Source organism: Notothenia rossii, assembly GCF_949606895.1.
Source record: "Notothenia rossii genome assembly, chromosome: 2".
Classification (NCBI taxonomy): domain Eukaryota; kingdom Metazoa; phylum Chordata; class Actinopteri; order Perciformes; family Nototheniidae; genus Notothenia; species Notothenia rossii.
This window is the reverse complement of record NC_136904.1, coordinates 81,696,455-81,710,784: the sequence shown is the minus strand read 5'-3', so window position 1 is coordinate 81,710,784 and position 14,330 is coordinate 81,696,455. Positions and strand designations below refer to the sequence as shown.

Here is a 14,330-nt window from a genome sequence, read left to right as displayed (position 1 = left end):
TACAGAATTCATTTTACTTACACAATGTCTCTTAGAACCGAGATGTGATTTTAAAGAGATGATTGTGCACGAACATAAAAAGGACTTGTTCCTAGTTATGTGTGTTTGTACATACAAAACATAATTCTGTTAATGAATATAACATAATAAATATTCATTTTGTATTTTAAACTGTAGAAACATCAGGCTTGTATTTAGAATCAACTTGTTGACTGAATTAATTAAATCAAATGACAAGAGAAAAAAAGCTTTATTTTGGCGCTTTCCCCCTCCTCACCCGAAACTCTTGTCTTTGTTTTGATTTATTTCATCCTTTCAGAACATCCCGCTGCTTTTCAGGGCCCCCTTTGTTCTTGGTGAAGGGGTCTTTTATTTGGGAGAAATCTCCCATCTCAGACCAGCGCGTTGCCTTGATGCAGATCTTCATTAATCTCCGGGGCCGCTGTGGGCTCTACAGCAGCCTGCCGTTTTGATGGGAATTGAATTTGATACCGTATTGTGGCTTGTATGGAAGCTAACAATGGCCTGTGTTCCTTCCTGTGTCTGCGCACAATCAGAGAGACCCAATTAAATAATTTGGTACAATAAAGGGGAACAAAAGGATACCCAGGCATACAGTTAGGGCTCCAACATTTGCATTCTACCTATTTCTGTATCATGTTAATTAATTCGCTTTGAAACCACGGGGGAAGGCACAATGGAAAACAGTGCATCTCTTTTCAAAGTATGTCTGAGGATGCTTTATATTCAGGTGACATGCTAAATCAACATTTTACTATAGAAAAAAACCCAATCATTTCTCTCTGCAGCGCCATAGACAATCAAAGTGTGACTTCCTTTATTTGAATACAGTTTTCACTAATGAAAAGTCTACTTTATAAGGAAGTAGTCATTATTTCAAAATTCCATTAATCACATTTTGTGTTAATGTATAAATTCTATTTTGTAGCTCAGCTAAATAATCCCTCTGGTTGAATAGAATAATTTTGCATCTAAAATGACTGTCACCATAACCTGCTCTTAATTAACAATGTGTGAATTGTGTGATATATAACTGCTTTTGTTGACGGTAATATGTCATATTCAATGAAGGGTAAATGAATTATCCACGAGTGGCCCGTGATAAGCGGTGATGGGACCCATATGGAGCTGTCAGTGGACCGCTGGTGGGCTCCCCTAGTCCAGCCGCTGTAATTGAAAGAAATGAGCCATGGAGCTGACACATTAGCAGTCTCCCCAGAGATGGACCACACAGCACACACACACAGGCTCGCTGACACTCACACACACACACACATATTCTCACTTTTTATACATGATCTATACAGACTCCATCTCCCTGAAAGTAGAACCCAGACAATGTCAGCTGGGCTGCGCAGGACAGCGCCCTACTGTAAGTGAGACAGGGTGTAAGATTGGGTAGGTCTCCGTCTGGGTTAAGGGGATAATGAGAAACTGCCCTGCAGTGAGTTAATCAGCTCATCGCTCTCCCAGCACTGCCATTTATTTGCTGTTTATTCCCCAGCACAGGGGCCCCAGGGGGAGGCCTGTCTGCGAGGCAGCACCTGCAGCTTCCCCAACGCCTGATTTAGTGCTGTAAATGCTGCTTGTGGGCCAGATTACACTGGACAGTGATCAAACCTTATTTGCACTCTGATTAGACGAACTGCTCCCTGCACTGACCAGGCTAAAGCAATTCTCCTTAAGCAATGTTATACTGCTGCCCTGCGTAAAAATGATTAACACTGCCTGGATAAATGTGGCAGAAATTCTCCACAGCCATATTCCTGCATAGCCTTGATTCTGAACCAGGTGACACTCTGCTGCTGCTATAGACCAACTATTATAAATATTATAATAACAGCTATGAAAATGTATTTTATATTCGAAAATGCCTTTTTTGAAGGTAATTAGATATCACACTCTTTCTGGTCACATCAGTGTGTGAAAAGACTGCCATTTCTTCAATGCATATTTCCTTAGGTATGTCTTGCTGATTCTGTATGAAAAAAACAACTTTACCTCTTAATATCTCATAGTCTACTTGATGTTATCTCACAGTTTGCCAACTGAAGTTTAAATGAATTGTTAGTCTAAAACATGGATCTTGTGAATTTCCGGTGCGAATTGAGCCCGGAAGACTCACGGCAGAAATAAAATATGTGAAATCAGAAAATATATGCAGAAGATAATGTAAAGTACGTACAGGCAAGACAAACATCAGATAAAAAGGTATTTCAGCCTGGAAGACACTTCACGTACAACGCTGAAAGGTGATAAATATTAGGTCAAACGCCAATGTGTTAGCTATTCGACAGAAGTCTAATTCAAAGCAACCTTAAACAACTAACAAAGTCCCTATGTGCAATATTATCTGCCTTACGTATTATTATTATTATGTTTTATTTCAAAATGTACTTTTTTTTCTTTCATCCACCCCCTTTGCAACCTATGTATATGCACACACTCTTAAGAGCAGACAAAACATCTGTAACCTTCAAACGTATTGTGTGTAGAGTAGGTCCCCTGTTGCATTCAGAGTAGAAAGCACTGCAGCTCGGTCATTGTAAAGCAGATTTTCATGCTTTAGTCCTACACAAAGCCTGCTCTTTCGATCAAATGATCGGGCCATCTTAAATGTTGCACCTGAGACTGAATAGGTATACGTATGTAGTGCATTGGCAAGGTCTCTTTTCTTTCATCTACTTCTGCAAAGGCTAGTAAAGTCTTAATGAAACCATTTTCTGATCTGCTCTCTTTACCCTGATCCTCCCCCACATATGCCTTTCTTTCATTTTCTCTAGTATTTACTCTATTACCATAACCCTGATGCAAGACCCATTTAGAATTGGGCATGAGTGACTGGGTAGTATATTAAGGCAAAAGGAAATGATTGTGTAGAACATGTACAGTATAAACAGCTGAAAATAATAGAGGGCAGTGCTCATAATGGTATCTGAAAGCTTTCCTTTTTCCCTCATTGTCTCTTCTTCCTTCTCTAAACAGCCTTCCTTTTTTCAGCTATCAGAGCAAAGTTCTTAGAGAGAGAAATGAAGTGCATTCATGCATCCTGAAAGAGGCTTTTAAGGTTGAGTACAGCTCAAACAAAAAGCAAGGTGAGCTACGGCTGGACCTGTATGACTCAATGTTTATAACCTTGCCGTGCAGAATTTAAGAATGCTGAGGGATTTGAATGAAGCTGGCTATAAAGCACATCTAAGCCACAATGGTGGGAATCTTATTGCTATTCATTATCACATGCAAAATGTTTCTGGATAATTAAACTCAGCTTTCAAAGCTGCAAACTATAGCTGTTGAAATTGAGTTGGAAAACTGACAATGGCAGAACTTTCTTTTTTGGGAGAAATCATTCTTTAGAATAGTATTATTGTATTTATATTGATTAAGAGTGCGCAAAATATATGCATCTTGAAGATGAATGTACAGCTGCGATAAGATACAAAGAGTATTTTTCATAGCTGTCAGCCCCCTCCCATCGCTCCCAGCCCTTTTCTCTCTTCATTTTGCTAACTGGTGCTCAAAGCCTCTCCTCCGCTGACCAAGCATCAGCTTCCCTGTGCTGATAAATGGGCTTCTTTGAATTGATGGCAGGCTGGAGGAAAAAGAGATAATCCTAGATAATGTGGACACAGTTTTCATTTCTTGTCACCCAATTAAACTGCAATTATCCCAAGTGCAGGAGAGGAGAAAAGTGGAAAGAATGGCCAAAGAATGGGAGAGTGAGGCTCCCTGGGACACTCTCTACCAGACACATTAGCCCAGATTTGCTCCATCCTGATAAAAGAGACCCATTTCTTGCACTTGGCAGTGCACAGCGAGTGGCAGACCAGCTGCAACCTGGGGTTTAGAAAAGAATGCCTGTGCAATGTTTGTGCCATGCCTCAAAGTGGCTGGGAAGAAAAAGATCAAAATGTATACAGGTTGTCGTCCTATTAAAGCACTATGGCTTTTGTATGGCACTCCATGTGTCTTTAGCTGAGGACATCAAGGTTTTATCCCTTAACAGCCCATATAGATTTTTTTGATTATTATTATGCAAATGTCTAAGACACATTGTCGGAGAGAACAAGTGTGCATTTTGTGAAACCTTTGTCATCACTGACTGATCAATGTAAGAACCCTGGAGCTGACTACACAGGGGTTCAAAGACCTTCAAACAATCCCTTAGCATATCCAAAAGTGCTTTGACTGAGAGCTTGTGTGCACCTACTGTTCCCTAAAAGAATCGACCACTGCTTTAAAAAAAGGGACGCTTCCTCCGTGAATTGTTTCCCTCCAGATGAATCAAGGCTGAGTGAACCTCTCCCTTGGCACAAAATCTAAGAGGTAAATTAATGTCTTTTGTAATTACAGTTCCTTTTAGTAATTATCACACTGGACAATTTATGGATTAACATATTGATTTCACTTGACCCCTGGCAAAGCTTAATTTGGACTGAGAAGATACTTTTGGCCTGTGCTGCCAAATAGCCCTCAGGGCCCCCGCTGGAGCTTTGCTCTTTAGGCGTGTCATAGCATCTTTAGCAAACGTCCCATGGGATGATGATCGGACTCACAGAGGGTCACAAAGGCTTGGCTATCTATTCAGAGTGTTGCTCTGCACGGGGATTGACTTTAGCCAAACATAAAATAAACCTGGACAAGTGAAAACTGAAGGAGCATTCATAAGAGTAATTCATTAATCTTCACGCAGCCGATTAGTGCTTTGAAGTCTATGATTTTGAAAAGCTGTGCTCCACGCTGTACTATCCCTCCCCTCACAGGCTGTTTAGATAAACATTGGAAATAAACAGATTAGTTTAAATCATTAGGAAAACATCTTAACGCACAGACTGCCTGTTTTTGCAACGCTGATAAGTGTAACCCCTCTGCAAAGGCATCTAATGATGTTGTCAGGTGTGCTGTGTGCACAGAATCAGCGTTGGTGGCAGTAATGCATTGGTGATTATGGAGAGGGGGAAAATACTCTGTCAAAATATGATCAATATTTCCTATAAGTGCTCCCGCTGCTCTGCATGAGTAATGGCCTGATTAAGCGGGCAACACGAGAGAGGCTAGTGTGAACGCAGCCCTTCCACTGCTGTGTCCATCAAATAATGAGATCACCTGAGACAGCCACTGTCACTGCCCCCCCTCCCCCCCCGCCCACCCCCAAACAGGACGTGCTGACAGGACACTTGCCCTCTCATTGATCAAATTGTCATTCACCCGGTGCTTGGAAAACACATGTACACACACACACACACACACACACACACACACACACACACACACACACACACACACACACACACACACACACACACACACAAACACACACACACCCACACACACACACACACACACACACACACACACACACACACACACACACACACACACACACACACACACACACACACACACACACACACACACACACACTATCACACACCTGTTCGGATTCAAGCAAAAATCCAAATTGCAGTGCACATATCACTAATGTCTCCCCGTGGTATGTGTCTGTTGTAATGAACTCTTACACCGGTGGTTGGAATGGCCATAGTTTTTGAGGTATGTCAGAAAACACTGTTATACAAGACTCACCTAGAGACATGTGACATTCAGGAGGAACAATGAGCCATCTGCAGGAATTCACTTATTTCAGTCTTTTGAAAAAGTGAGACTTTTTTTCTCTCTCTCTCTTTCTCTCAATGACATGGTTATTATCTTGGTCACTTAATCTCCTCAAATAAGATTGATTTGTCCTTTCAGGCTGTGTTAGAGATTCTCTGTCAGAAGGCGCTCAGGCCATGGGAACCATAGAGTTCCAATGCATCCTCACAATTTTCCCATTTGATGGAGGTCACAGTCACTCAGGCTGCTTCTTTGACATACTGATGAGTAGAGGCACAAAGGCCCTTTCATTGTTACAAGTGATAGAGAAGAGCACGGCTTTACGCACAATACACGACAGGAAGAAATGCAGGGGTTGTGAATGTGTCATGCAAATGCAGACATGCACCCTGAATTGTCAGATAATTGTATACTTGGATAATAATAATAATAATAATCAACTGGCAATTATGGCGTGATCGTTTAAAAAAAACATTTTAACACTTGCTTCTTATTCTCTGTTTGTTTTTAAGGTGACATAAGCAGGTGAAGAAGTCAGTAAAGAGGGGAGAAAGACAAAACAGCTAATGAACACTTACATTTTGAATGCTTTCTTTGTTTTTAATATTCTTAATATATCTCAACTATGCTTGTCAATTCAATTACTGTCTACTCTATTCCCCAAACTCTTAGAACACATCAACACTTAAATAAGTCTTAGCTGAGAGCGGCAGTGTTTGGTCACAATATCAAGGTCACTGTTCTGGTGCTAGCTGAATTAAAAGATTTGTTTTTTTAACCTTTCTTTCTTTTGTGTAATTTTATTGAGCGTGTTTTTCATATATCCGTTTCGGCTAGACTGTGAGGTCTAGCATACAATAGACAATGATTCACACAAAGCAAAAAACTGAATCATAGAAGGCCATTTCAAACAGGCCTGTGAATGCTTTTAGCAGTTTTACAATTTGATTTGATCTTATTTTACTTTCACCTTTCATTTGCGAAGACTTTCGCATTAAAAAAGCTGTTAAATTAAATCCATCTTGACCCCTTTTTATTATTTCCACCTTCTATCCATTCAACCCGGATGAACAGAAATCGTTGGATTCAGCTTTGCATTTCCTATTCATAACATTAGGGAAACATAAAATAAGGGTCAAAGGTGTTTAATAAGCTGGAAGTACTATACTGTCAACTTCTAAACAAGTGTGTTTAATGTTGTCTACAATGTTAAAGATTAACAAGTCACCCTCTGGATTTTGTTCTGCTCTGAAGGACGATGGCACACTATGAAAGACCAAATAGCGTGTTGCTGCACTGCCACGGGTTCAAGGAGATTGGATCACTTTTTGTTTGTGAAGCGGCCTCAATTCAGCTTCCACATAAAGAGCGAGAGACTAGGAGAGGACTGAGAGAGAGCAGTCTTTGTGGTGTTGAAGGGAAAGGGTGGATAAAAAATTGCCTTGGTGCATCAGTTTTCTCTGATCCCAACTGGAACTATAAATGTATCGGAGAGATGAGCTATCTGTGGCGGCTGTGCCACAAGCAGGCCTTTTCTTCCCTCTGTCCCTATGATGAGTTAGCAGGACCTGGAGTGATAAAGCTGATAGAAGGGCTGCTATCAGGTGGCAGTCTGGGTAATTACAACTCTCTATTTGGGGCTTTGCAGAGATGCTGTGGCGATAAGGGGAGTATAATGAGGAAGAAAGGCCGAGCGATAATGTATCCGCTAAATGGTTCAAAATAGTCTATCATGGGAAAAGTCATCTCGGTGCCCGGAGGAAAACAAGTATGGTTGGATTTGAACCACAGGGTTCTGCGACGGAGAATATTAGGAAGGTTTAAACCAAACATACGCCCTGCGGGGGGTAGCATTAATCAGAGTTCAAAAATCATACTATTCACAAAGGGTAGGGTAGGCCGTTTTTTTTTAATGATCGAGGAAGTCGTTTGATTGCCGCTGCTGTTTTGTTTGCCCCTCAGGGTGTGGAGATATTCTGCAGTGTGAGATTACATATAATACTTTGACAAGCGGCGGTTTAAAGATGAAGGTCTTATCAACCTTGCGGACTCCACATCCTTCTGTGCAGCCATTCTCCCTCCATAATGTGCTTTCAAAGTTTGTTGTATCTGTCAGTTCAGGTCCTCGAAGATTGAACTGACAATCACTCCTCTTTCTTTCCTATTTACCATCATTCAAGCATACACACACCTACACCTACACACACACACACACACACACACACACACACACACACACACACACACACACACACACACACACACACACACACACACACACACACACACACACACACACACACACACACACACACACACACACACACACACGCATACACATCCTCAGGGCCATTTGCCTGTTCGTCTTTAATTCACAGTGCAGTGTGGCTGTTTTATTGTGAATTACAGATTCCCTCACTGGGATCATGACCACTATCAATAGTATTTCCACTAATGTGATTAACTTAATACTGTGCTCTATGAGAGGATTATTTCTCAATTCCTCTTGATATGCGTAATATTTAGGTTGTGGTTGAGTAAATATTTTGGTTCTTCACCAAAATAATTCCCACTGAGACAAAGACACGAAAGTCTGCCCTGAGGAGCAATAAAGACTGTATAATTAGAATGATTAACAAACTGCACAACTAATTTGGCACTTATTGAATATATTTTGAGAACACAACGTTCAAAATAGGTCACATATTTAAGCCACAAAAAAAACATTAACTTTATTCACATTAATTATGTATTTATTCAGACATCCTGTGTGACTCATTTGAGGTGATGCTGGAGTCGGCATTGTCTCTTTACCAATCCGATCATTATATTGCCTTGCACTTAAGCATATTTTCTACATATTGTGGAAGCTGTAAAGATACCTCATTAGACAAAATGACTTCTAATCTAAATGCAATCATCTTTAAATAGTAATCAATTGGATCCCTTACAACGCTAAACTGTTTGTCATTAGCACTTTATCAAAGGCTCACTTAAGATAAGATTCTGCAGCTAATGGCGTATGATAGTGACAAAGTGACTTTGAATGCTCTCTACATCATGCAGGAAACACTTTTATCTCTGTGTGTAGAATGTTTGCTTTGCTTTAAAATGCATTCACCCTTTTTAGATGTTGTTTCCTCATACCAAAAAGGTCTTTGATATGAATACATTTGTCTTAAGCTTCCGCAATTTAGATTAACCAATGATAAATCAAATAGGCTACATCATAAAGAAAATAATTAACTGAAAATAAACAGTGATTATGTAGCGAACAATATTATATTTCTTACTCCTCAAAGCCTCAGAATACCAGGCATGGTTTACACATTTTTTTAAAGCTAAATTAATCAAGTATTCAGATCCAGATTTGTGTATTTATCTGCAGCATTAATCCTTAATCTGAAAATCAAAATAGAGCAATCGGCTCAATTCTAAAAGGATTATTGGAAATCCTCAGATGAAAATGAGATACCTTTTTTACTGAGAGGTGTATTCATTGCTTCTGCTTTGGCCCCGGCCTGCATTGGAGCAGCAATATATCTGAAAAGGAAGGGGAAGATCCGGGCAGAGCTGTGATCAGACAAGCAGAAAGAAACCACATCAGGTACACAATCAGGACCCCTCCCTCTCCCTTTCTTCAAACCTCCCAGATAATGAGCAAACTTTCATGTGATTGTAAATACTCCCCACTCTTTGGGGTTTGAAGTGGCACACAGAAGATATTGTTGTTTATCCGGCTCACTTTATTTTCAAAGAAAAGCCATCTGATAGCAGGAGGTCAACTTGTGTTCCCTTGAAATCCATTTAATTTAAGACTTGAGTCCCCTCCCACCACCTCCAACAGTACCACTTTGGGAGAATAACAGTAAACACTTTGAAAAAGAAAAATGAAGTAGAGTACACTAATCTTTGTAGATGAGGTCTCTTTATGCAGCCCGGATTATCCAGGGATCCTCATCAACTCTCTCTATAATTTCTTGTGCTTTCTCCCAGAGTTAGTGGAGTGTTGAGCAGAATAAACTGTTTGGTGCTATCATGAAGATTGTTGCACCTCCAGGGGCTCCTATTTCAGAGTGATGGCTTTAGCACTTTAGAGTGAACTGTGTGCGATCTCTCCGGGTAGGAATATGTCCCCATGGGCTTGTTGTTGCTGCTGTCTGCCTTCTATTTGCATGATATTTTTCTATTCAGTCTTATCATCAGTGTGCTGTGAGGTGGGAGTGCTGGCTCCGTCTCAGAGGCTGGACCCGGTCTTTATCGGCAGGTAATTCTGCGACTCTCACTAACTCATCTTGAATTATTTAAGTGTTATTTCCAGGACCCAGGCTGAGGTAAAAGAGGGGGGGAAACACAGACTCTTGCTGTCATTTTTCTTCTTCTTTTTTTTTTAAATCAGATCTTCATTAAATTACTTAACTGAATAAATTATTGTTTTTTCTCAGCCTGCAAAATAACAAGCTGTTTTGTAGAATAAATACAACGAATCTTGACATTTTGATGAGTAGAAAACGTGCTGCATGGCTGCACCTGCTCCTGTTATGCAGGCTCAAAATAGGCCCTGCATCGGATGAAATCATAACACGTTATTACAAAAAATAGTGCCATAGTGATGTATTTTTCTACATGGTCGAACAATAAAATTAAAATAAAACTGCAGAGAGGAGTAAAAAAGTATGAACTCTTTAGTGAGAATGTGCACACACTGGATTCCACACCTTTATTGTCAGCTCCCGATAAGAACTTTCCACCGTAACTTATTCATATAATTCATAGCAATTTTTGCCCGTTTGTGTCACGAGAGGCTTGTGCTCGTGCGGAGTGAGTGGAGCGCTTCATTGCAGTAATGTTATCGAGGTGAATGACAAGCCGACAAAAGGGGCGCACGGTGTTGAGAGATGCTGTGGCTCAGTTTAGTTTAGCTGCAGGTTTGTCTCTCATCTCGTCCTCTTGGCGCGGATCATCCTCACCTTGTCGGGTTTCCTACTTGAGACAAAAGAGCGATCCCTCAGTGAGCTTTTTCTGCAGTGCAATAAAACAACCCAAATCCTTGTTAACAGAAAATGTAAAACAAACGCAAACTGCAGCGATTTAGGGCGCTGTGTCTTAGAAATTGCGCACCACTTTTGGATAGGTCAGCGTCATCACTCAACTTCCACACTTCCAATAATATGCTTGTTAAAATATACATTATGTGTACAATATTTGTATTTTATTATAATCATAATTATAATAATAACAATTCAACATTGTGTGATGTATAAACTGTCCTTAGATTATGCTAATCCGTTAAATAAGAACAACAGTAAGTCTACAGTAAATTTAATTTGACATCCATTTATATCCTAATTTAAACGCTCGACCTAAAGCCTAATTCCTGATTTATAATATTGTTCGATACAGCCCTTCTCTATTTCCTTTTTTGTACATATATAATTGTGTACAACGGGGAAGGTGCGAGAACAAACCACTTAAACCTACAATTTACTCAACAAGTCCCGCAGATAACTGTAATTGCTTAGTTGAATATTCGACAACCTAATTTCAGTTGTCGATTCGCTGCCCTTGGGAAAGTCCTTTGAAGTGAAAGTGAAAAGGGGGATTTCAGGAAAGTAATTAATTTCACCAAGCGCGATTAGAAACACTTCAGACCTCCTCAGCATTTGAGTATTTACGACAAATGCCACAATATCAGAAAATTAAAGAAGACATTCTTTACCTCTTACACACTAGCCTACTTTGTGCCGCGGATGGGTGAGGGAAGAGACAGGCAGAGGGACAGTGGATGAAAGGTGAGAAAGTGGAGTGACACCAGATTGTCAAGTAAACAAATGAAACAGGCGTGTAATAATAAATGTTGTAAATAAAGGAGAGTTCAATTAAGTGTTTGATGGCTCAGATTCAATGTAAGTTGAACTTCCAGAACCTGTCTGCTGCGTTCACTGTCAGTGTATCAGTGAGATGCTTATACGTGCTGCCACCCTCAGGTATGTCAGGTGCACCTGTCTCTTTAAAAATGTTTAATTACTGTGATTAAACTGAACGATTCCAATGAGACAAGTTTATCATTAGCTAAATGAATTGAGAATATGAAGCTAATGAGATTAATAAATGAAGATATATAATACCACAAGAAGTGTTTCCCGTTCAAACAGGGTGGGATTTTTCAAAAATCATTCAGCAAGTCGCCTGCGTACTCCGTGCCAACTGCGCATGCGCCAGTGGTACTTTCACTACCTGCCACACAACCCTGTATTTCACATGGGGCAAGCGGGAGTTCTCATCCATTCGCGTAAACGCAGCTGCTGAGTGGTGGTCGGAAGTCTCTGGCGACGGGAGGAAAACAAGACAGCTTTTTTTTCTTCTTCTCTTCTTTGCTAAAGGCGTATCACCGGTGGATTCCACCATGGAGCAGAAAACATAAGTTGAGCTTTCGTAAGGACGCTGCCACTTGTACTTTACTGACGATATTCATCGGAGGGATGAAGAACTGAAGTCTAAGTAAGTAGCCAAAACAGGAGTTTCACTTGTTGTATAGTTTAAATTAACACAACTGTATTTCACAACTTTCTAAATGAGTTTTGTGTGTGGTTTTGTTCATATTTGGCAAGTTGTGTATACTTAAAATTATTTTCCAAATGTTATTCTTACAGATAGAGTTTGTGCCAACATGTCTAAACCAATGGATCACGTCAAACGCCCGATGAATGCTTTCATGGTCTGGTCCAGAGCCCAGCGCAGAAAAATGGCTCAGGAAAACCCGAAAATGCACAACTCCGAGATCAGCAAGAGATTAGGAGCGGAGTGGAAACTTCTCAGCGAGTCTGAGAAGAGGCCATTCATCGACGAAGCCAAACGACTGCGAGCGATGCACATGAAGGAACACCCAGACTATAAATACAGACCGAGACGGAAGCCCAAGACTCTGATGAAAAAAGATAAGTTTTCTTTCCCTGTGCCCTACAACCTCGGGGAGCACGACGCGCTGAAAGTGAACGGGCTTTCCGTTGGACTTCATGAGTCCCTCATGGGACACCCGGACAAGGCAGCAGCGGCAGCGGCGGCCGCAGCGGCGAGGGTCTTCTTCAACCCCTCCATGTCAAACCCCTATTCCTTTTTTGACCTGGGATCCAAGATGACTGAGCTTTCTCCGCATTCGTTTCCGTACGGGTCTCCGTTGGGCTACCCGCCGGGAAGTGCGGCTTTCGGGACTGGCATTGGTGGGACGCACGCCCACACTCACTCACACCCGTCCCCGGGAAACCCAGGCTACATGATCCCTTGTAACTGTACGGGCTGGCCCACAGCAGGACTGCAGCCGCCCTTAGCATACATCTTACTCCCCGGGATGGGAAAACCTCAACTTGAACCGTACCCTGCATATGCTGCAGCATTATGATAAGGCCCGCGTTGGACTTCTGAGAAAATGAAATGTGAAAACAAAAACAAAAAAAAAAGCTATTCATGCAAGAGTTTTATTATGCATGCACAAACCTTGTTCATGTGATGAAGTGCTCGTCGTCTCAGATATCACATGTGTATGTATATTGATTAATGCCTTTATCTAAGGTACTGCTTATTTAGAGAACTCTCTAATCTATTATTACCCAGCAGCCATCACCTCTCACAGCCCACAGGGGAAGGACTAAAGGATGGCAAACATTTGAGGAAAGGGTATCAGAGCATTTTGTGAAAAACCCATTTTGAAAGGTACACCATTTGATTTCTATTTTTTGCAAGTTGCACCTGCTTTGCCTAACCTGTTGGAATCAAAGGCAGCATACACACTGACCATAATCACAGGATTTTCTCTCAGATACATCGGGGCTAATGGGTTGTAATTAATGGATCAGGGAGGATTTATCACAACATTTCTCCTGTCCTGTATGACTGTAAATGTGTACAGATAAAAATGACTCTAGTTTATTTGCCGTTATAGGCTTAGTGTTTGAGATAGGGCCAGGAACCTACGCATTTCACTAGAAGTGCTGTGTATATTTTGAGTTTTTAAACCGTTTTATAGATGTCTGTAATATTTATTGTTTAGTGGAATCTATGGTGACCCAGACAATTTTAAAAAGGACACGACTAGTTCTGTAATATTTGCACATGAAACGTTGAGGATGTAATTTATTTTCAATGGGATATTCAATTTCAGTGGGTTTGATTTATTAAACCTTTTTTTCACTTCAAACTGTAAAAAAGTTACAATTTAAATGCAAAGGGAAGTTTGTTCAAGGAGTTCATCATTTCTTGATCATCACCCACCCACTCCTCGTATCATGTGCAGCAGAAAAAATACTTTTTAACTAACTCTTATGGAATTTGTATGTTTTGTGTTTTCTTTAACCTCCGTTATGTACTTCAATACTGTTCACTTGTTGAGCGAAGGACTACAATAAAGCCTATTCGGATTAAACGGAAGGGAATCGCAGCTGTAGTTCTTGATGAGATGAACAAGATGGTTATCTTTTCTTTTCCTGCTCCTCAGTCCAGGTGAAGTGTAAGGTATCCTCAACAGGCCGCTTTTGTCCGCGCTTTGAATGGCAATACTGGGGGGAAATCTAAATCAGCCCATTGTAATCAAAAGCCAAAACCTTATTTATCACAATTTTAATCGTGAATAGGAGGGAAGATAAAACTGTGTAGTACTCTGAGCTTTCTTTTCCCATGCAAGGTCGAAAAAGAAAAAA

The 14,330-nt window shown here is 40.7% G+C and overlaps 1 protein-coding gene across 1 annotated transcript; it reads left to right on the top strand.

The window, feature by feature from the left end:
* Positions 1 to 11,903: 11,903 nt before the first annotated feature.
* On the top strand, positions 11,904 to 14,061 carry sox21b (SRY-box transcription factor 21b). Its single transcript, XM_079665608.1, has 2 exons — positions 11,904 to 12,138; positions 12,291 to 14,061. Exon 2 carries the CDS (start codon positions 12,308 to 12,310, stop codon positions 13,034 to 13,036), a length of 729 nt encoding a protein of 242 aa, XP_079521734.1. The 5' UTR covers positions 11,904 to 12,138; positions 12,291 to 12,307; the 3' UTR covers positions 13,037 to 14,061.
* The last annotated feature ends 269 nt before the right edge of the window (positions 14,062 to 14,330 follow it).

Excerpts from the sequence above, each read along its gene's own strand:
- sox21b (XM_079665608.1), top strand. The coding sequence starts at position 12,308 with ATGTCTAAACCAATGGATCACGTCAAACGCCCGATGAATGCTTTCATG.